The following is a 22,715-nucleotide window of genomic DNA, read 5'->3' as shown; positions in this document are numbered from 1 at the left end:
TCAAATATGATTATTTTGGGGGGTCCCCACTCCCCAGTTCAAATACTGTATGATTATTTTGGGAGGTCACGGCCTGAAAAGGTTGAGAACCACTGTTTGACACTGCTGTAAGAGCCAGGGGTCTTCATTCAACAGAGGCGTCCGGGACCCCCTAGGGGTCCTCCAAGTTACTACAGGGAGGAGGGGGCTCCAAATCTTTGTGGACCATTAGCCGAAACCAGCTTGCAGATCTGCTACTTTCGATGCTTTTTGTGTGACACTGTAGTATGATTACGTAGGGCGTTAATTTAACTCAACTTCAAAAACAGCAAAATTAGCAGATCTACAAGCTTGAAATGTGTCGCTTCGCACCTTGTTTTGAGCTTGCGGATCTGCTACTTTTGATGCTTTTGTGTGACGCTTTGGTATGATCAAGTAGGGGTGTTAATATTAGGGATGGGACGATATGAAAATGTCAATGTCCAATGTTTACGATATTATAAATTACGATAATCAAAATCCATTATCCTGGGGTGGACCATTTGCCAAAAAATTGCTGATCTACAAGCTCACAACACATCGCAGCAAAGACATTTGATAGAGAGTGAAAAAAGACTCGATCAAGTACGCATATTATAAGTACCTTTTAGAATTATAGAGGGTTTAAGTGGTACCGGATATGCAGCTCTGCAAATAAAAGGTGAATTGATCCCAGTGCATGACGGAGGACGATGTCACGATAAAGTAAATATCCACAATACGATTATCGTTTTTTATCACGATAAACGATAATATCTTTTATCGTCCCATCCTTAGTTAACCCATTCAGAACGGGTACACATTTTGTGTATCATTATTTTATGCTTTAACTATTGAAAAATAGCAGATATACAAGCTCACAGCGCGGCACCGAGTGCCGCGTTGCGAGCTTGTAGATCTGCTATTTTTCACTGGTCAAAGCATTCAATAATTCTAGGCCTAAGTGGGTTAATACACGGAAAAACACACAAACTTTAGAACACGTAGATGAGAGGTTTCTACCCGACAGCAAGGATACGTCAGAAGAGGGGCTTAGGGAACCAGAACCACTGCCGTCAGCCATTGTTGAGACACAGGCCCTGTGTGTGAAGGTTGTGTTGTTATGAAACCTTAGTCTGAACTCATGAACTGTGCGTGGACTCACAACAACAGCTTCCGTGAAAAAAAGAAAAAGAAATGAACGAGTAAATGAAAACCTATGGTAGAATTATGGGTCATGCTCTAATTATGATTTTCCATTTGGATTTTCTTTTTTTTTTTTAGGGGGGGGGGGCTTTATTGCTGGTCAAAAAATGTGCTGATCCTGTTTGACCACAGAGAGGGAGGGAGGGAGAGAGAGAGAGAGAGAGAGAGAGAGAGAGAGAGAGAGAGAGAGAGAGAGAGAGAGAGAGAGAGATGGATGGAACTGCAAAGACAGACAGAAATGAGGGCTGAGTGAATTGAGTCAAAGAGTTGGTAGATCTGCTATTTTTGAAAAATCATGAACATTATGTGCAAATCTTTGAATGTATATTTTTAAAGCGAACATTTGTAACTCAAATATTTGCTTCTGGGGGGTCCCCGCTACGTAATATTTTGAGATATAGGGGTCGGTGGCCATGAAAAAGGTCCTTGACATGAAAAGGTTTGAGAACCACTGATGATAGAAACAAAAACCCTAGAAGGATGTAGAAGACATTAATAGAATCAGGTCAATACAGTATATTCAAAGACTTGCATAAATTGTCACGATTTAAGAAAAGTAGCAGATCTAGCTCGCACCACGTGAGCTTTCAGATCTGTTATATTCAATTAGATTTATTTTAAGTCATAGTAAAACTGGTTAAAGCTGCACTACTTTCCTGTTCTAGCCTGGATTTGAAACCGGTTTTCCTGCGCAAACCTGCTGGAAGTTTTACCGCTGAGCTAGTAGAGCTTGTCTAGTTTTAATCATAAAAAAGTGACATAGTGCCCTTTAAGTGTGCCTGTAGGTTCTACAGATATTGAATATTAAAAGTAACCTTTTTTGAACAGCAATACAGACCTCTAGCTTAACCCGAATGTTGGTTCCCATTCCGTCACCAGTATGTGGGTGACACCTGTCACCTGTCATCTCCAAACCCCCATGAGCTCACAGAGAGAAGGCAAAGCCCCCGAGAATGAAATATTTATCAGCTCAGGAACGCCGAGAGAGGCAGCGGAGAGGACATCAAAATTTCATGCATTTTTCACGCTGCTTTGGGCTTTGAGCCCCGTGTCCATGTGTGTGTGAGTGTGTGTGTGTGCGGCGTGTGTGTGCGACGTGCAGGGGTGTCACACCAAATTCTAGGCCCTGGGTACAAGGATTCACAGCGGGGCCCCCATGAATGTTCTTCATAGGGGGAGGGGTTTTAACCCATTTAGACAGGGAACACATTATTACGCGTTATTTTGTGCTTTAACTATTGAAAAATAGCAGATACCGGTATACACGTTCACAGCGCAGCACCGAGTGCCGCGCTGCGAGCTTGTAGATCTGCTATTTTTGAATTGTCAAAATGTGTGCAAGCCTTTGAATGTTTTTGACACGATTCTATACATTTCTTCTAAATCCTTCTAAGGTTTTTTTGGAAAAAACTTTTTCTGTGTCAGTGGTGCTCAAACTTTTTCATGTGAAGGACTCCCCAAATGATATGTATAATTATGTATTTACAAATGTTCGCTTAAAAATACATATATCCCAAAGATTTGCATACGTTTTCACGACTTTTCAAAAATAGCAGATCTACAGGCTCGCGTGCTGCGCTGTGAGCTTGCATATCTGCTATTTTTCAATAGCTATAGTATAAAATAATTAAGGCCCCTCCACCTTGGGGCCCTAGTAAGTCAGTCCTACTTTCCCCCCTCTTGTGACACCGCTGGCGACGTGCGTGCGCACGTGCGTTTGTGTGCGACGTGCGTGCGCTCGCACATGTGTGTGTGTGTGTGTGTGTGTGTGTGTGTGTGTGTGCATGTCTCTGCAGGCCATCTTTCATCTCCCAGAGGGTCAAATGCCTCTGCAGGTACAGTAGGGGGGCGTCTTTCTCCCACAGTGAGTGTTCTGGCATCTCATCCTCCAACTAAAATAGACTCCATATTAACTGAACTGAAATAGATGTCGTGGCCTCCATTAACACGCTGGGTTTGTTGTTGACATTACAGCACACAGTGTTGTGAATGTAAAACACCCCTGGTTGTACTCTTTGTTCAGCCTTTTGTTGTTTACAGAGTGACATGTCTGAAGATACAGTATGCCTATCGTCTATATCCAAAACTGTAGCTTTTCGAGATTCAAATGTAAAGCATCAAAAGTAGCAGATCTACAAGCTTTTGTGTTTTTACTTATCATAATTGTGTCCATAAATACACACGCCGGCCAGGTTGAGAAGAAGGAGTTTGTGTTTATTTGTGGGTAATTTATGCTTGCTTCATTCTCTCGTGTACTGTGGCTATAAACAGAAGCTGACCACAATACAGAAATCTGCAGATTTAGAGCAGGGTTTGTTGTCATTCATTTCATCACAGTCACTCTGTGCTGGTGTTACTATTATACTAGTTCTGTAATTCAGTCTCTTCCAGGCAGAGTGAGTCACTGCTGACTGAAGCATCGCTGCTTGATTTGGTGTGACTATAGGTGAAATGACTAGGAGGTGCGTGTGTGCGCGTGTGTGTGTGTGTGTGTGTGTGTGTGTGTGTGTGTGTGTGTGTGTGCGTGCGTGCGTGTGTGCGTGCGTGCGTGCATGTGTGTGTGTGGACTAGGCCAAGGGTCTTTTACAGAGTTACTACAGGGGGTCCTCCAAGAAACTTCTCCTTTATATTAACCACTTGCCAAAAATAGCAGATCTACAAGCTCATTTTAGGCAAAGGGGTTTGGTGTAAAGGGGGGAAAGAGTAGCCTATGTACAGAGTGAAAGGTCAAGTTGTTTTAAGTATTGACGGTTCAAGTGGTTAAATATCTGAAAACACTCAAATTGACATGAATTTAAAATACACTGATGATTGTGATGCCAAACGATGAAACTACAGTACATGGAATCAATGAAAGGGTTGTGGGGGTCCCTGCTTCATCTCTTTCTCAACTAAAGGGGTCCTTGGTCTGAAAAGGTTGAAGACCCCTGGTCTAGGCAATGGGCTGTACCACTGGAAGGGGATTGATTGTTGTCGTACAAAGGGTCCATTTTGTCAGGATTTTGGACACCACTTCACTCTGTTACCAGTAAAAGTTACTTTGGTCAACACAGAAAGTTAAATCCACTTCAGCTGTGTTTGGAAACTCTTTGGTTTGTCAAGGAGGAAGTTCCAATGAGGAACAACAAATACTGTGCAAAGATTTATTGTGGGCTCGCCTATAAGGCGAGCACACTTTAGATATTGTCATTATTTATCTATCAGTCAGTCAGACAGTAGACGGGAACTTCGGTTCCTTTCTACTCCTACATACTTAGTGAGAAAATGAAAATAAAAACATCAATGTGTTCAGTTTACAGTGGCGAAGTGCGCTATTATTTTTTATAGCAATCGGCCAAATGGTGGCGCTACACGAAGCCTTCGAAAGTGCGAACTTTGAACAGGTATAGCTCATGCTGTGTTTGAGGTACAGGCATGAAACCTGTATACACGTATGCGTCTCCTCATGCCGAACAACTTTTAGCCTCTGACTTTTGACCTCTGACCTTTAGATCTCCCACAATTCGGAATTATATGAAAAACAGTAAAAATCTATCTCCTCCTGGGTTTTTTTCGATACGCGCACAAAACTTTTTTCACATGAACTTTGGACCAATACGGTCAAACTAATCTCGGCGGATTTCTTTTAAAGTGAAATATAATTTTTTAATAATTCAATAAATATTGCAGTTTTATGCAAATTATTCTTCGGCCTCTAAATCATACATGCAAAGTTACACGTTCATGGCATTTGGCAAAGATGTAGAGGGTTAGTCAAGGTATCACTGAAACCAATTTTATTCCAATCGGCCAAAGGGGGGCGCTATACGACGCGTCTGAAAATTCAAACTTCAAACGGGCATAAGTCATGACTCGTTTCGTTTGAAGACATGCAACTTGTTACACGCGTGCTTTGACTCAAGCGGAAGACATCTGTGTCGTTGTTAAGTAAGCTCCGCCCTTCGATTTTCCGCCACTTTGAGCAGTTTGTAAAACGCGTAAACCCGCTTTTATTCTGGAATTTTCGCGTCACGTGCACAAAACTTTTTTTACGTGAACTTTGGACCGATATCTAAAGATCTGTCAGATCGGATTTCTTTAACATTGAAACATGCTTTTTTAAATAATTCAAACAATATTGCATTTTTATGCAAATTATTCTTCTGCCTCTAAAACATACAAGCAAAGTCACATTTTCATGACAAAATAGCGTAGAGGGTTAGTTCAAATATCACTGAAACCAATCTTACCCCAAATGGCCAAAGGGGGGCGCTATATAATTTTGAGCAGTTTGTAAAACGCTTAAACCCGTTTTTATTCTAGGATTTTTTTTGCAATTTGCATGAAACATTCTACACACAATCTAAGGACCTTTATCTAACATGCCTATGAAGTGCACACAAAAAAATTATAAAATAATAATAATAAATATAGCTGCAAGCAGCGATAAAGTGTCCAAAGCCAAAAACACCTCAAATCATGAACACAGCCTGGGATGTGCGTGAAATCTTGCAAGCACATTCCCAATAGGTCAAGGAACAGATACCAACCTTCTCACATTGGCCTGTTATAGCGCCACCAGCGGGTCAACTTTTGCACAACACATTTTTGGAACAAAATGGACCAATCTTTGACGTCAGTAACGTCAAAGAGAGCACTGCCTGCGATCTTGACATTTTGTACTTTTATAGCCATTGTTTTCTGGCTTGAAGCGAGCCCACAATTGTTTCGAAGGAACAATATTTTTCTAGTTTATATTGAGATTATTTGACGCTGTGGTGTCTGCACCACAAGGCAAATACCACCAATTTGTTTAATCATCTCATAATTGTGGGCTCGCCAGTACCTGGCGAGCACACTTTAGATATTGTCATTATTGTGGGCTCGCCTGTAAACAGGCGAGCACACTTTAGATATTGTCATTATTTCTATACTAGTCATACTAGTCAGTGCAAGTATCAAAAAACTTCGGTTCCTTTCTACTCCTACATACTTCATAGTGAGAAAATGAAAATAAAAACATCAATGTGTTCAGCTTACAGTGGTGAAGTGTGCTATTACTTTTTACAGCAATCGGCCAAATGGTGGCGCTGTAGGAAGCCTTCGAAAGTGCGATCTTTGAACAGGTATAGCTCATGCTGTGTTTGAGGTACAGCCATGAAACCTGTATACACTTATGCGTCTCCTCATGCCGAACAACTTTTACCCTCTAACTTTTGACCTCTGACCTTTAGGTCTCCCACAATTCGGAATTATATGAAAAACAGTAAAAATCTATCTCCTCCTGGGATTTTCGCGTCAAGTGCACAAAACATTTTTCACATGAACTTTGGACCAATACGGTCAGATTGATCAACCAGATTTTTTTTAAAGTGAAACATAATTTTTTAATAATTCCATAAATATTGCGGTTTTATGCAAATAATTCTTCGGCCTCTAAATCATACATGCAAAGTTACACGTTCATGGCATTTGGCAAAGATGTGGAGGGTTAGTCAAAGTATCACTGAAACCAATTTTATTCCAATCGGCCAAAGGGGGGCGCTATACGAAGCGTCTGAAAATTCAAACTTCAAACGGGCATAAGTCATGACTCGTTTCGTTTGAAGACATGCAACTTGTTACACGCGTGCTTTGACTCAAGCGGAGGACATCTGTGTCGTTGTTAAGTAAGCTCCACCCTTCGATTTTCCGCCATATTGAGCAGTTTGTAAAACGCGTAAACCCGCTTTTATTCTGGAATTTTCGCTCCACGTGCACAAAACTTTTTTTACGTGAACTTTGGACCGATATCTAAAGATCTGTCAGATCGGATTTCTTTAAAATTGAAACATGCTTTTTTAAATAAATTCCATGAATATTGCAGTTTTATGCAAATTATTCTTCTGCCTCTAAATCATACATGCAAAGTAACATGTTCATGGCATTTGGCAAAGATGTAGAGTGTTAGTCCAAATATCACTAAAACCAATCTTACCCCAATTGGCCAAAGGGGGGCGCTATATCATTTTGAGCAGTTTGTGAAACGCTTAAACCCGTTAGGATTTTTTTTTTGCAATTTGCATGAAACATTCTACACACAATCTAAGGACCTTTATCTAATATGCCTATGAAGTGCACACACACACAAAAAATAATAATAATGAATATAGCTGCAAACAGCGATAAAGTGGCCAAAGCCAAAAACACCCCAAATCATGAACACAGCCTGCAATGTGCGTGAAATCTTGCAAGCACATTCCAAATAGGTCAAGGAACAGATACCACCCTTCTTACATTGGCCTGTTATAGCGCCACCAGCGGGTCAACTTTTGCACAACACATTTTTGGAACAAAATGGACCAATCTTTGACGTCAGTAACGTCAAAGAGAGCACTGCCTGCGATCTTGACATTTTGTACTTTTATAGCCATTGTTTTCTGGCTTGAAGCGAGCCCACAATTGTTTCGAAGGAACAATATTTTTCTAGTTTATTTATTGTGGGCTCGCCTATAAGGCGAGCACACTTTAGATATTGTCATTATTTATCTATCAGGCAGGCAATCAACAGTAGACGGGATTTCGGTTCCTTTCTACTCCTACATACTTAGTGAGAAAATGAAAATAAAAACATCAATGTGTTCAGCCTACAGTGGCGACGTGTGCTATTATTTTATACAGCAATCGGCCAAATGGTGGCGCTGTAGGAAGCCTTCGAAAGTGCGATCTTTGAACAGGTATAGCTCATGCTGTGTTATACATACAGCCATGAAACCTGTATACACTTATGCGTCTCCTCATGCCGAACAACTTTTACCCTCTAACTTTTGACCTCTGACCTTTAGGTCTCCCACAATTCGGAATTATATGAAAAATAGTAAAAATCTATCTCCTCCTGGGTTTTTTTTGATACGCGCACAAAACTTTTTTCACATGAACTTTGGACCAATACGGTCAAACTAATCTCGGCGGATTTCTTTTAAAGTGAAATATAATTTTTTAATGATTCAATCAATATTGCGGTTTTATGCAAATTATTCTTCGGCCTCTAAATCATACATGCAAAGTTACACGTTCATGGCATTTGGCAAAGATGTGGAGGGTTAGTCAAAGTATCACTGAAACCAATTTTATTCCAATCGGCCAAAGGGGGGCGCTATACGAAGCGTCTGAAAATTCAAACTTCAAACGGGCATAAGTCATGACTCGTTTCGTTTGAAGACATGCAACTTGTTACACGCGTGCTTTGACTCAAGCGGAAGACATCTGTGTCGTTGTTAAGTAAGCTCCGCCCTTCAATTGTCCGCCATTTTGAGCAGTTTGTAAAACGCGTAAACCCGCTTTTATTCTGGAATTTTCGCGTCACGTGCACAAAACTTTTTTTACGTGAACTTTGGACCGATATCTAAAGATCTGTCAGATCGGATTTCTTTAACATTGAAACATGCTTTTTTAAATAATTCAAACAATATTGCATTTTTATGCAAATTATTCTTCTGCCTCTAAAACATACATGCAAAGTCACATTTTCATGACAAAATAGTGTAGAGGGTTAGTTCAAATATCACTGAAACCAATCTTACCCCAAATGGCCAAAGGGGGGCGCTATATAATTTTGAGCAGTTTGTAAAACGCTTAAACCCGTTTTTATTCTAGGATTTTTTTTTGCAATTTGCATGAAACATTCTACACGCAATCTAAGGACCTTTATCTAACATGCCTATGAAGTGCACACAAAAAAAATATAAAATAATAATAATAAATATAGCTGCAAGCAGCGATAAAGTGGCCAAAGCCAAAAACACCTCAAATCATGAACACAGCCTGGGATGTGCGTGAAATCTTGCAAGCACATTCCCAATAGGTCAAGGAACAGATACCAACCTTCTCACATTGGCCTGTTATAGCGCCACCAGCGGGTCAACTTTTGCACAACACATTTTTGGAACAAAATGGACCAATCTTTGACGTCAGTAACGTCAAAGAGAGCACTGCCTGCGATCTTGACATTTTGTGCTTTTATAGCCATTGTTTTCTGGCTTGAAGCGAGCCCACAATTGTTTCGAAGGAACAATATTTTTCTAGTTTATCTATCAGGCAGTCATATCAAGTATCAAAAAACTTCGGTTCCTTTCTACTCCTACATACTTAGTGAGAAAATGAAAATAAAAACATCAATGTGTTCAGTTTACAGTGGCGAAGTGTGCTATTACTTTTTACAGCAATCGGCCAAATGGTGGCGCTGTAGGAAGCCTTCGAAAGTGCGAACTTTGAACAGGTATAGCTCATGCTGTGTTATACATACAGCCATGAAACCTGTATACACTTATGCGTCTCCTCATGCCGAACAACTTTTACCCTCTAACTTTTGACCTCTGACCTTTAGGTCTCCCACAATTCGGAATTATATGAAAAACAGTAAAAATCTATCTCCTCCTGGGTTTTTTTTGTTACGCGCACAAAACTTTTTTCACATGAACTTTGGACCAATACGGTCAGATTTATCTCGGTGGATTTCTTTTAAAGTGAAATATCATTTTTTAATAATTCAATCAATATTGCGGTTTTATGCAAATTATTCTTCGGCCTCTAAATCATACATGCAAAGTTACACGTTCATGGCATTTGGCAAAGATGTGGAGGGTTAGTCAAAGTATCACTGAAACCAATTTTATTCCAATCGGCCAAAGGGGGGCGCTATACGAAGCGTTTGAAAATTCAAACTTCAAACGGGCATAAGTCATGACTCGTTTCATTTGAAGACATGCAACTTGTTACACGCGTGCTTTGACTCGAGCGGAAGACATCTGTGTCGTTGTTAAGTAAGCTCCGCCCTTCGATTTTCCGCCACTTTGAGCAGTTTGTAAAACGCGTAAACCCGCTTTTATTCTGGAATTTTCGCGTCATGTGCACAAAACTTTTTTTACGTGAACTTTGGACCGATATCTAAAGATCTGTCAGATCGGATTTCTTTAACATTGAAACATGCTTTTTTAAATAATTCAAACAATATTGCATTTTTATGCAAATTATTCTTCTGCCTCTAAAACATACAAGCAAAGTCACATTTTCATGACAAAATAGTGTAGAGGGTTAGTTCAAATATCACTGAAACCAATCTTACCCCAAATGGCCAAAGGGGGGCGCTATATAATTTTGAGCAGTTTGTAAAACGCTTAAACCCGTTTTTATTCTAGGATTTTTTTTTGCAATTTGCATGAAACATTCTACACGCAATCTAAGGACCTTTATCTAACATGCCTATGAAGTGCACACAAAAAAAATATAAAATAATAATAATAAATATAGCTGCAAGCAGCGATAAAGTGGCCAAAGCCAAAAACACCTCAAATCATGAACACAGCCTGGGATGTGCGTGAAATCTTGCAAGCACATTCCCAATAGGTCAAGGAACAGATACCAACCTTCTCACATTGGCCTGTTATAGCGCCACCAGCGGGTCAACTTTTGCACAACACATTTTTGGAACAAAATGGACCAATCTTTGACGTCAGTAACGTCAAAGAGAGCACTGCCTGCGATCTTGACATTTTGTGCTTTTATAGCCATTGTTTTCTGGCTTGAAGCGAGCCCACAATTGTTTCGAAGGAACAATATTTTTCTAGTTTATTTATCTAGTAAGTAGACGGGATTTTCGGTTCCTTTCTACTCCTACATACTTAGTGAGAAAATGAAAATAAAAACATCAATGTGTTCAGCTTACAGTGGCGACGTGTGCTATTACTTTATACAGCAATCGGCCAAATGGTGGCGCTATAGGAAGCCTTCGAAAGTGCGATCTTTGAACAGGTATAGCTCATGCTGTGTTATACATACAGCCATGAAACCTGTATACACTTATGCGTCTCCTCATGCCGAACAACTTTTACCCTCTAACTTTTGACCTCTGACCTTTAGGTCTCCCACAATTCGGAATTATATGAAAAACAGTAAAAATCTATCTCCTCCTGGGATTTTCGCGTCAAGTGCACAAAACTTTTTTCACATGAACTTTGGACCAATACGGTCAGATTGATCAACCAGATTTTTTTTAAAGTGAAATATAATTTTTTAATAATTCAATAAATATTGCGGTTTTATGCAAATTATTCTTCGGCCTCTAAATCATACATGCAAAGTTACAAGTTCATGGCATTTGGCAAAGATGTGGAGGGTTAGTCAAAGTATCACTGAAACCAATTTTATTCCAATCGGCCAAAGGGGGGCGCTATACGAAGCGTCTGAAAATTCAAACTTCAAACGGGCATAAGTCATGACTCGTTTCGTTTGAAGACATGCAACTTGTTACACGCGTGCTTTGACTCAAGCGGAAGACATCTGTGTCGTTGTTAAGTAAGCTCCGCCCTTCGATTTTCCGCCACTTTGAGCAGTTTGTAAAACGCGTAAACCCGCTTTTATTCTGGAATTTTCGCGTCACGTGCACAAAACTTTTTTTACGTGAACTTTGGACCGATATCTAAAGATCTGTCAGATCGGATTTCTTTAACATTGAAACATGCTTTTTTAAATAATTCAAACAATATTGCATTTTTATGCAAATTATTCTTCTGCCTCTAAAACATACAAGCAAAGTCACATTTTCATGACAAAATAGTGTAGAGGGTTAGTTCAAATATCACTGAAACCAATCTTACCCCAAATGGCCAAAGGGGGGCGCTATATAATTTTGAGCAGTTTGTAAAACGCTTAAACCCGTTTTTATTCTAGGATTTTTTTTGCAATTTGCATGAAACATTCTACACGCAATCTAAGGACCTTTATCTAACATGCCTATGAAGTGCACACAAAAAAATTATAAAATAATAATAATAAATATAGCTGCAAGCAGCGATAAAGTGTCCAAAGCCAAAAACACCTCAAATCATGAACACAGCCTGGGATGTGCGTGAAATCTTGCAAGCACATTCCCAATAGGTCAAGGAACAGATACCAACCTTCTCACATTGGCCTGTTATAGCGCCACCAGCGGGTCAACTTTTGCACAACACATTTTTGGAACAAAATGGACCAATCTTTGACGTCAGTAACGTCAAAGAGAGCACTGCCTGCGATCTTGACATTTTGTGCTTTTATAGCCATTGTTTTCTGGCTTGAAGCGAGCCCACAATTGTTTCGAAGGAACAATATTTTTCTAGTTCTAATAGAAAGTTGTCCCTGGACCAAACTGTATAAGGACAAAAATACAGAGAACAGTTGAGAAGTTCAAGTAAATATACCGTTAGAAATACATTAAAAAAAAGTTCACAGCCTCCAGACTACCGGTATATACTGTAGCATTCGGAGATTGTGGAAAAGTGTCTGGCTATGCGAGATTACACAGTCAGAGGTGTGACAGTGTTACACTCTGCTGTTTGACAGCTGTTGTCGGGGCGATATACAGTACAACTCTCCCTTCTGTTTCCCAATGTGTGGAATGATCTCCCCATTGCAGTTAGAATTGCAGACTCACTCCCAATTATCCACCGTAATCTGAATCTCTTCAGACTACAAAAAAAAATCAAACCTCGGTTCGAAGTGAAGCGGTGAATTTTTATTCTATGTGTACTAGAGCTTTGAAACCAGTGTTCCAGATCTATACATTCTGTGTTCTAGATCTATACTTTCTATGTGCTTTAGTTCTATACTTTTATGAATTCTGAATGAATGAATGATTTTGTCTGGAGGGCCAAATTGTCATGTGAAGCTTGACCAATCCTCAATTCTGCATGCACGGGCATGTACGGGACAGACATTCTCACTCCTTGAGAATCTATGGGAATCCTCCAAAAAACACGTACGGGACAGACAAAGCCACTCCTTGGAAGCTAAAGGTTTAGGCATAAAGGGGTAAGGCGAGATAAAGTGATATGTTCAATCTCTCTTTCTCTTTCTCTCCCTCTCCGTCTCCCTCTCTCTCTCTCTCTTTCTCTCTCTCTCTCTCTCTCTCTCTCTCTCTCTTTCTCTCTCGTTCACACGCAAATTGACATGACAGCTGTCACTAGACTTTATACACATCCATAATGATATGCTATTAAATAAAGAAAATATAGACTCAAAGGATTGATGGATAGTGCTTTAGTTTGACTCTATGATTATTCCTTTAGGGTATATATGCTGTATTTAAATCATTTATATTGTTGTTGCAACTGTAAGGTCAGGACTGAATTTGTGTCTCGCTTACTACAGTAACATGCTCAGAAATCAGAAATATGTGGGGCGGGCGCCTGCTGGCCTTGCAGTACTGGCGCATACCACTTAGGCTCTGATGACTGAGAGCGTGTCGCGGGTTCGAATCCCGACCCTGACGACCTTTCCTGCGTGTCACTCCCCATCTCTCTCCCCAAAAAGCAATGTGGGTGAAGATATAGAAAATAAGCAGGGTGGCGGTTCGAGGCAGAAATGTGCGCAGTCCGGGGACGTATGTATCTACAGTAGAGCCCTGCATCGGGAGCGCGCTCCCGCGGGACCTGCAGGACCCGTCACCATATATTGCGGCGCGGGCGGTAGTTTAATCCCTGCGGGAGGGGACGGGCGGTCAAAATAAACTCGGCGGCGCCGCAAAATCCTGCACTCTCCCGCAATAAGCTTTTATCTATACTTTAGCAAGATGTGAATATGTAGAGAATCAATGTAACTTCCCCTGCTGAGCGCCTGAGGAGAACGCATGGACCTACAACACGTGGAATTTCTCTTTCTCTCTCTCGCTCTCTAACTCCCCCTCCCTCCCTCTCTCGTCTGTTAACGGCTAACCGGTGGGCAGATATTTGCGGCGGCATTGTCACTCACTATTTAGCCTAAATAACAACTATTTATTATAATATAGTCCCATCGCCTATGTCCAATCGCAATATAAACACTTTACCTCTGTTAACAACCTCACAAATGCTCCTCTCTCGCGCACGTACAGTCGTACACTAGTCCTGTTGGTTTTGGATCTCAATGGATTATACAAACGTCAACGTGCCTTCTTTAGCAAGTCAAGATGTGAATAGAGAACGCAATTCTCCCTGCTGAGTGAGGACAACGCACCCACATTGATACAGTACGTGGACTGGAGTCTCTCGCCAAGTTCTCTCTCTCTCTCGCCTCTTGCTCTCTCACTCCGTGCCGTGGCTCCCTCGCTTGCCCTCTCCCTCTCTCTCTCTCTTTCTCTCATTTGTTCTCACCAACTGTCAGTCCGTCACAAATATGCTACTCACATGGCGCACACGGCACACTTTTTTGTTTGGTAATGGTTTTGGATCTCATTTCAATGTGCCTTCTTGGGAGGGAGGCTGTTGGACGTTCTGCGATGTGCGCCGCGGGAGTCCGCGGGTCAAAATTCACATAATTTGTTTGTCGCGGGTGGGAGCGGCGGAGAGGAAATTACAGCGGGCGGTCAAAAATGAAATCATTGGCGGCGCGGGCAGGAGTCGGCAGAAATCAGGCGGGAGCGGGCGGGAGCGGGTTCAATAAATCAGTCCCGCGCAGACCTCTAATCTACAGTACATTCAGGACGTCATACCTGCATATATACCGCCCTGCCAGCTGTCCCTTTTAAACAAACTCCTCCGCTATGGCTTAAAATTGGTGGGACAACGCCAACCCCAATACCGTGCCCGTACCTTTTATACAGAACAGCAAGGCGGAGTGATGGGGCTATATGTTCCTGCCATGAACAGGCTGGGTAAATGGGGTTTCTGGGTCCTTGGCCATAGCCTGGCCAAAAAGACCTGAGGGATTCATAACACTTTTATCTGAAGAGACTATTGTGTGGTTGCCCTGTTAGGACAACCACACTAAATATGTAACGACTACAACCTTGCAATGCAGCAAGTCTGATTTGTTTTGTTATTTTGTATTTAATAAAAACAGAATCATCCAGGTGTTAATGTAACCATCTTAACATCGTTTACAATTAATTGTGTGACATTCTGGGGTTCACGCTGATCCATGACATTTCTAAAATAAATAAACGCCCGTGGCAACGAGACATCTGTGGCCTATTTATCTCCCCCCCCGGCCCCCGGCAAGTCTGAAGCCCCCAGCTGTGTGAAAAACAAGTCAGACACAGTGAAGAATCAAAACGCAAAAACCTTAAACTCTACTCCAGGGGTCTTCAACAGGGGGTCCGGGACCCCTAGGGGGTCCTCAGAGTTACTACAGGGGGCCGCCAAATCTTTGTGTGATAGGATCATGTTTTTTACATTAACCACTTGAAACCTAGCATCCCTAGTCTGAGTGGAACATTAGCCAAAAATAGCCGATTTACAAGCTTATGTAAGCTTGTAGATCGGCTATTTTTGGCAAAGAGGTTTATAGAGAGAAAAGATGTGCAGACTAAAGTATTTGACGGTTCAAGTGGTTAAAATGTCTGAGAACACACATTACTCCAACTTGATGACAGTGCTGTCAAACAAGTCTAAGCTGGCTAAGAAAAGATTTTTAATATGCAACACAATTTCATACAATATGTAGTGGGGGTCCCTGCTTCATCTTTCTCTCAGCTAAGGGGTCCCTGGCCTGAAAACGTTGAAGACCCCTACTCTACTCTACTCTACTCTAATGGCTACAGTGCCGTATGTCATTAATCTGTATGCAATTCACCATTGTAACTTTTTAAAATTCATACATTTAAATTTTGTCCAATCTCTATGGTAGTGTTAATACAAAATAACATATGCAATTGGGGTGGTTGTATTTCAAATCTCTGCTCTTCTATAGAGCGTCGCAGCGGAAGTGGATTCCTGGGGTCACTTAATATTCCCCATTCATTTTCGCCATAGACTTTTACAAATATATTTATAACAATTATGTTAAACCTCGAACCAAGCCATCCAGGATGGAGGTGAATCATGATCATATAACCTTTGATCCTATGTGAAAACATATTTTAATATTACATTATTTGATATACTACATTTAATAACTACCCTTTGTTTAGCGATTTTCAAAATGTTCTTTTCATAGAAAAAAAGGTTATATGGTCACGATTCACCTCCATCCTGGATGGCTTGGTTCGAGGCTTAACATAATTGTTATACATATATTTGTAAAAGTCTATGGCGAAACTGAATGGGGAATATTAAGTGACCCCAGGAATCCACTTCCGCTGCGATGCTCTATTGAGACGTTTAGAAATGTTACCTGATGGTCAAGATTCAATTTATCCCCTGATCAAGCAGGCCTATTGCTCTATTAGCTCAATGGTATAAAATGTCAGCATTTGAGGTTCAAATCCGGGGTAGAAGAGGAGAGTTACATTTAACAGCTTTAACCACATTCATTTTGGGCCATTATTGTCAAGAAAAAGAAAATCGCCTACATGCTACATCTATCTCACAAGTAGTAGGCTATTATCACCATTAAAACAGTATATACAGTAGGCAAGGTAAAGCAAGCATATTTGTGAATATTTATTTCAACAACAAGGGAAGAGAGAAAAATAGAATCACAATGCAGACGAAAGAAAATAAACCTCAGTGGTATTACTGATCTTCTGTATGTATTTTCTGTATTTCTGTTATCTCTGCTGCAAATGTCGAGGAGCCAAAGCCAAAAGAAACAGACTCTTGTTTACATGTCGTATAATAAGACATAAGATGCAACAATAAAAGTCTTGAATCTTAAGTGGTTTTATCTGCTCTTTATCGGTGTGATTTATCACTTCTCCTTGACCAGTAAAACAGCACCATCTATTAAGTCTCTTCTTGTCCTGGGCTTCATCGCCTCTATCGTCGTTGTCGGGTGGAAACCTTGTATGTCCAAGACCGTTCGTTTTGTATTAATCATTTTTAAAATGAACTAAACTAGTGAAAACAGCAGATCTACAAGCACACAACACCTCGCATCGCGAGGCATTGTGTGCTTGTAGATCGGCTGTTTTCACTACTTTTGTGCAACAGCCTTGTATGATGAAGCAGGACTTGGTGAAAAAAACATACAAACTTGAAACTTGGAGATACGAGGTTTCTGGCCTCTCTGTAAGGCCCAGGCTCTCTCTCTCTCTCTCTCTCTCTCTCTCTCTCTCTCTCTCTCTCTCTCTCTCTGTTCTTTTCACACACATTATTGCCTGTCCAGTGATCCTTGAAGTGACCACAATTTATCCCTCTGTGCTTTTGTGCTTCTCCTCTTTTTTTCAGAGTTTGCTGACAACTGCACCCTGCACCACTCGGGGTGTCAGGACGACTGCGCAGTGACCCCTACGGGGCCCGCGTGTTACTGCAAGGCGGGCTTCGAGATCAGCCCGGATGGGAAAACATGTAAAGGTGAGTTTCTCTCTGTGGCCCAGGGACGCTTTCCTTCAACAATGATTACGGCCATAGCTGAGTGGTTAGTGAGCCTGCCTGGGGAGCCAGAGGCCCCTGGTTGTCCCTGGTACAATTCCAGGCCAGTTCGATGTGTGCCCCTGAGCAAGACTCTTAACCCATTCAGAACGGGTACACTGTATTGTGTATCATTATTTTATGTTTTAACTTTTGAAAAATAGCAGATATACAAGCTCACAGCGCGGCACCGAGTGCCGCGCTGCGAGCTTGTAGATCTGCTATTTTTGAAAAATCGTGAAAATTTGTATTTTTACCCGATTCTATAAGTGTATTTTGAATCCTTCTAAAGTTTTTTGAAAAACCTATGTTTCTATGTCAGCAATCTGGCTAGCCATTGTCAAAGAAAAGGTCCTTTTCACTTAGCTAGAGCTCAGTTAGTCTGTTCTTGAGAGACTACTATGTCAGTGGTTCTCAAACTTTTTCATGTGAAGGACTCCTAAACTGATATTTATTTGGCCACGGATCCGCATCTCAAAATATCTAGTTCCAGGGACCACCCAGAAGCAAAATTTGAGTTACAAACGTTCGCTTTGAAAATACATATATTCAAAGATTTGCACACATTTTCACGACTTTTTCAAAAATAGCAGATCTACAAGCTCGCAGCGCGGCACTCGGTGCCGCGCTGTGAGCTTGTATATCTGCTATTTTTCACTGGTTAAAGCATTCAATAATTCTAGGCCTACTTAACTCCTAATTGCTCTACGAGCGCCGTAGAATCCAATGGCTGCTCACTGTTCCCAGTGATTTTAGGATGGGTAAATGCAGAGGAATGATTTTCACGTATTTGTAAAATATACAGTGACAAAATAATGAATAATTTGAAATTAATTTCTATTAATTACAGCCATTGGTTGATAGGCTGCGTATATTAGAGTCATTACGTTAACAAACCTGGAAGCCTGGTAGGAAAGTGATTTTTAATTAATAAGTAAGCCGTGTGTGTGTGTGTGTGTGTGTGTGTGTGTGTGTGTGTGTGTGTGCGTGCGTGTGTGTGCGTGCGTGTGTGCGTGCGTGCGTGCGTGCATGTGTGTGTCAGATTTCGATGAGTGTGGTGTGTACGGGACCTGCAGTCAGTCCTGTACCAACACAGAGGGCTCCTACATGTGTTCCTGTGTGGAGGGTTACCTGCCTCAGCCAGACAACCGCTCCTGCAAGGCCAAGAACGGTAAGAGAACTCACCTGTCAGCCGCAAAAGTAACATTACTTGCACTGCCTAGTGCAGTATAGTACTCAGACTTGTTGCCTAGTGCAGTATAGTACTCAGACTTGTTGCCTAGTGCAGTATAGTACTCAGACTTGTTGCCTAGTGCAGTATAGTACTCAGACTTGTTGCCTAGTGCAGTATAGTACTCAGACTTGTTGCCTAGTGCAGTATAGTACTCAGACTTGTTCTAGTGCAGTATAGTACTCAGACTGCCTAGTGCAGTATAGTACTCAGACTTGTTCATGAGGACCCCCAATCAGACACGATTGTTATTCATGCTTCGCTTGACATTTATTTTTATATAATATATAAAAATATAAACTATATTATAGTGCAATCATCAGTCACCAAACAGTCATACAGTAAAATCAATATAAAAACAATGATACAACAAAAACATCATTAGCAAAACAACAAAGACAATACAATAACAATGTGCTAGCATGCATACATCACAATATACATCACAATATATAATTCGTTCTTAACCTTTTTTCTGACCTCTGATTGGTCATTACATTGTTATCCAGCCTTACAACCCGGATAACATCACTCTAAAAAGTTTACAAGCTTCTCGTGACATCACAATACAGTATATATCTACCAGTAAGACACCTAAGGGCGAAAAGCAATCTCGCCCTAAAGGGCGAGGTCGCACCATCTGTCTTGGCCATATATGGATTCTGTTAGTGTGGTTCTCCTAACAGGGCATGATCTGGGATACAATCCCTGTTATGCCCATATGTGGAGATCCCTGCTCTGAGTATTTGATATCACTGAGATGTCACCTGTTTAAGCCCATATATGGAGATCCCTGCTCTGAGTATCTGACATCACTGTGATGTCACAGTGATGTGTCAGGGGAACCACAGTGGCAGGCATTACCTGTCCGGACGGACGTCTATGGACAAGCTGTGATGGTTCTGATAGTAAACTGCAACCTATGGTCTGCTATTTTTAATAGTTAAAGCATAACATAAAGGTTAAAGAAGTGGTTGAAATCAAAAGGGACACAGATTTGTGTTCAGGCCTAAATGGGTTTAAAGTAAGGCCTAAATGGGTTTAAGTAAGTAAGTCTTGCTCTTTCCTCACAGTACTAGGGATGGGACGATAAAAATCACTCACGATAAACGCATTGTGGAGATTTAATTTATCGCGATACCACTTAAAGGACAACTTTAGTTTTTTACAACAAGGTTTCATATTTTAGATTGTAATTAAAGAATATAAAAGATGAGTGTTAAAATTATTTAATTTACTTCTTTCTATTGTTTTAGAGATTCTTATTTCAGTGGTTGGGGCATGCGTACAAGTGGCTAAATATGTCATTTTCCACACAATAAGCTCATTCCCAAGATACAACGCAACCTTTTATGGTTGGATGTGACTTATGGGGGCTAACAGTGTTACTGTAAATAGCAATAAAGAAACTGCTGGCTTATTGTGTCTAAAAATACATATTTAGCCACTTGTACGCATGCCCCCATGCGTACGCATGCCCCACATTTTAGCACAGTAAATGCGATAAAACAATAGAACGAAGCAAATGAAAACATTTTAACGCTCACTTTTTCTTTTCTCTAATTAAAATCTAAAATATGAACCCTTGTTGTAAAAAAACAAAGTTGTCCTTTAAACCCTTTGGTAAAAGGTACTTATAATATACATACTTGATACGGTCTTTTTTTCACTCTCTATCAAATGTCTTTGCCAAAAAATAGCCGATCTACAAGCTCACAACGTTGTGAGCTTGTAGATCTGCTATTTTTTGGCAAATGTTCAGCCCTATAGGATAATGGATTTTGATTATCACGATAACATCGTAAACCGCGATTTCTTTTGTCACAATAATCGTGATATGACATTTTCACATCGTCCCATCCCTACACAGTACCCGTGGACCGCCTTCCGGTGCTGCTGATCGCCAACTCCCAGAACATCCAGGCCACGTCGCTGAGCGGCGCCACGGTGCACTCGCTGCCCTCCACCAGCACCAAGCAGACCACCGCCATGGACTTCCTCTACGGCCAGGAGACCGTGTGCTGGATCCACGTGGGAGACTCGCCCGCCTCCACGCACCTCAAGTGTGCCAAGATCCCCAACCTGAAGAGCTTCACCGACGAGAGGGTGATCAACATCTCCCTGAGCCTCCACCGTAAGTCAGCCACCCATTCATTCCCTGCTTTTCTTTTTACATGTCTCTTTTTGAGCGGTGGTCAACCGCTCCTCAGAGTGACTTTGTCCGTTCCTACCAGGGGCATAGTTCCGCCGATTTAAAACAAATCCAATACGGAACTAAAACGTCCTATGTTTGGCCGCTAGTTGCGCTGTTTTCCCCCCGCGAGGTACCAAAAAGAATTTGTCTACATTGGACCCCATTCGTTTTCCCCTTTGATTTTCTAACCTTAATAAACGTTGTCATAAATACTTTATGGTTCCTGTCGCTAGTGAAAAACTCCCTTTTAATCACCATGATATGCGTTTTGTGCAAATATGGTCCCATTTATGTTAAAATTGATACATTTGCGGGGGAGTGGCCAACTAAACTGATACTAGCCTGCTGTGTTCTAGGGGTGACCCCGAATAGTCGAATAGTCGACTAATCGATCGAAACGGCACCTAGTCGAATGGCAATATCTTAGTCGAATAAAAAAAAAATATATATATATATTTATTTATTTATTTATTTATTTTTGCGGGGGGGGGGGGGGGGCTGTTGGGGTGCTTAATGTCCGATGATTTAACATACTTTGGTTTCTCGCAATAAAACACGCATAGCCTACTGGCTGCTTTCAATCAATCAATGAGGCACAGCCGTAGGCCTACTGTCTGTGTGTGTGCATTGCGTAGAAGCCACAGAACCTGCCAGCTGTGCTGTGTTAACACTCAATCAGGCTCCGTCACTTTGAACAAGTAGAGGACAAAACTAAAGAAAGATGCATGATCTGGCTATGACCTACCACTCCACACCGAGCAACATCATCACTTGATAAAAGTAAGTTGGCTCAAGTGAAGTCCCTTATGTAATGTCCATACTCCCAAAAGCGATCACGTTTTGAGCTTGCAGATCGGCAATAAACCTATGCCATCAACACAATAGCACTAGAGTTGTGTTTTAAGCTCTCCTTTTCTCTTTCTCCCCGACGAGTTACGGGGTCTGTTTTGTAAAATCCAATCGCTGTTTCTCTGTCAGGCTCAGCGCAGGCTGTGCTGTGCAGCGTCGCGTGGATAGATGCATGTATGGATGTTACACAGATATTGGTGTCCTATAGAAATGTGTGACCGGCGACCGCATCGCCTATTACTACAGTACTAGTTGCATGGCTGTTACACACAGACATCGGAGTCTGGGGCTTTAGCTTCTAAGTGAATAAACTTTACACCTGCTATAGGCCTACTTATTTTAGTATTTTGTTATTTAATTCGCCTTATATTAATTAGTTACTTTATTTATTTTAGAGATATTATTTCGTTGTTGTTATTGCTGTATTTATTACTATTCTTAAAGGCCATGATAATAAACCTTGGCTTAAATAATGAATGAGTTATCTATTAAAAAAAAGTCAAGAAGACATGTTATTTAAATGAGTGTTTCACCTCTGTTGTTTATACGCCATTGTAAAAGAAAGGGGTAGAAAAAAACGAGAGAAAAAAATATATTAATAATTATAAAAAAAACGGGCCATAGTCGACTAATATTCGACTATCAACACAATGACTAAAATCATAGTCGACTATACAAATCCTTAGTCGGGGACAGCCCTACTGTGTTCTTCTTCGTGTGCTTTATTTCGGGAGGCTCAACACCACATTCTCCCATGTATCCCTGCGGTTCCACGTGACCGTTGGCAGCCAATAGCTTTCCTTGTGATTCCTGGGGTACCATTCAAACAATGATGGTGACACCCATACAAGGGACAAAAAAAACGTAATTTTCGCAGCATAGAAACCAATGGCTTTGCATCGTCCATATTTTTTTTACAGTCTATGGTTCCTACCTATGTCCCTATATGTCCTATGTTCCTCCGTATCATGAGCTG

At 41.1% G+C, this 22,715-nt stretch overlaps 1 protein-coding gene across 1 annotated transcript in view; it reads left to right on the top strand.

The window, feature by feature from the left end:
• LOC308286965 (low-density lipoprotein receptor-related protein 1-like) overlaps positions 1–22,715 on the top strand; it is a gene marked incomplete at both ends in the record, with an annotated part of 303,935 nt that overhangs the window by 83,399 nt on the left and 197,821 nt on the right. The window contains 3 exons of the mRNA XM_080728087.1: positions 17,283–17,408; positions 18,508–18,636; positions 20,567–20,830. Of these exons, the coding sequence (XP_080584213.1) occupies positions 17,283–17,408; positions 18,508–18,636; positions 20,567–20,830 (519 nt within the window). The remainder of the gene's footprint in view (positions 1–17,282; positions 17,409–18,507; positions 18,637–20,566; positions 20,831–22,715) is intronic.

This window comes from Nannobrachium achirus (genome assembly GCF_963921795.1).
Source record: "Nannobrachium achirus genome assembly, chromosome: 6".
Classification (NCBI taxonomy): Eukaryota; Metazoa; Chordata; class Actinopteri; order Myctophiformes; family Myctophidae; genus Nannobrachium; species Nannobrachium achirus.
Note: the sequence above shows the minus strand (reverse complement) of the source record. Positions and strands in the feature narration are given on the sequence as shown.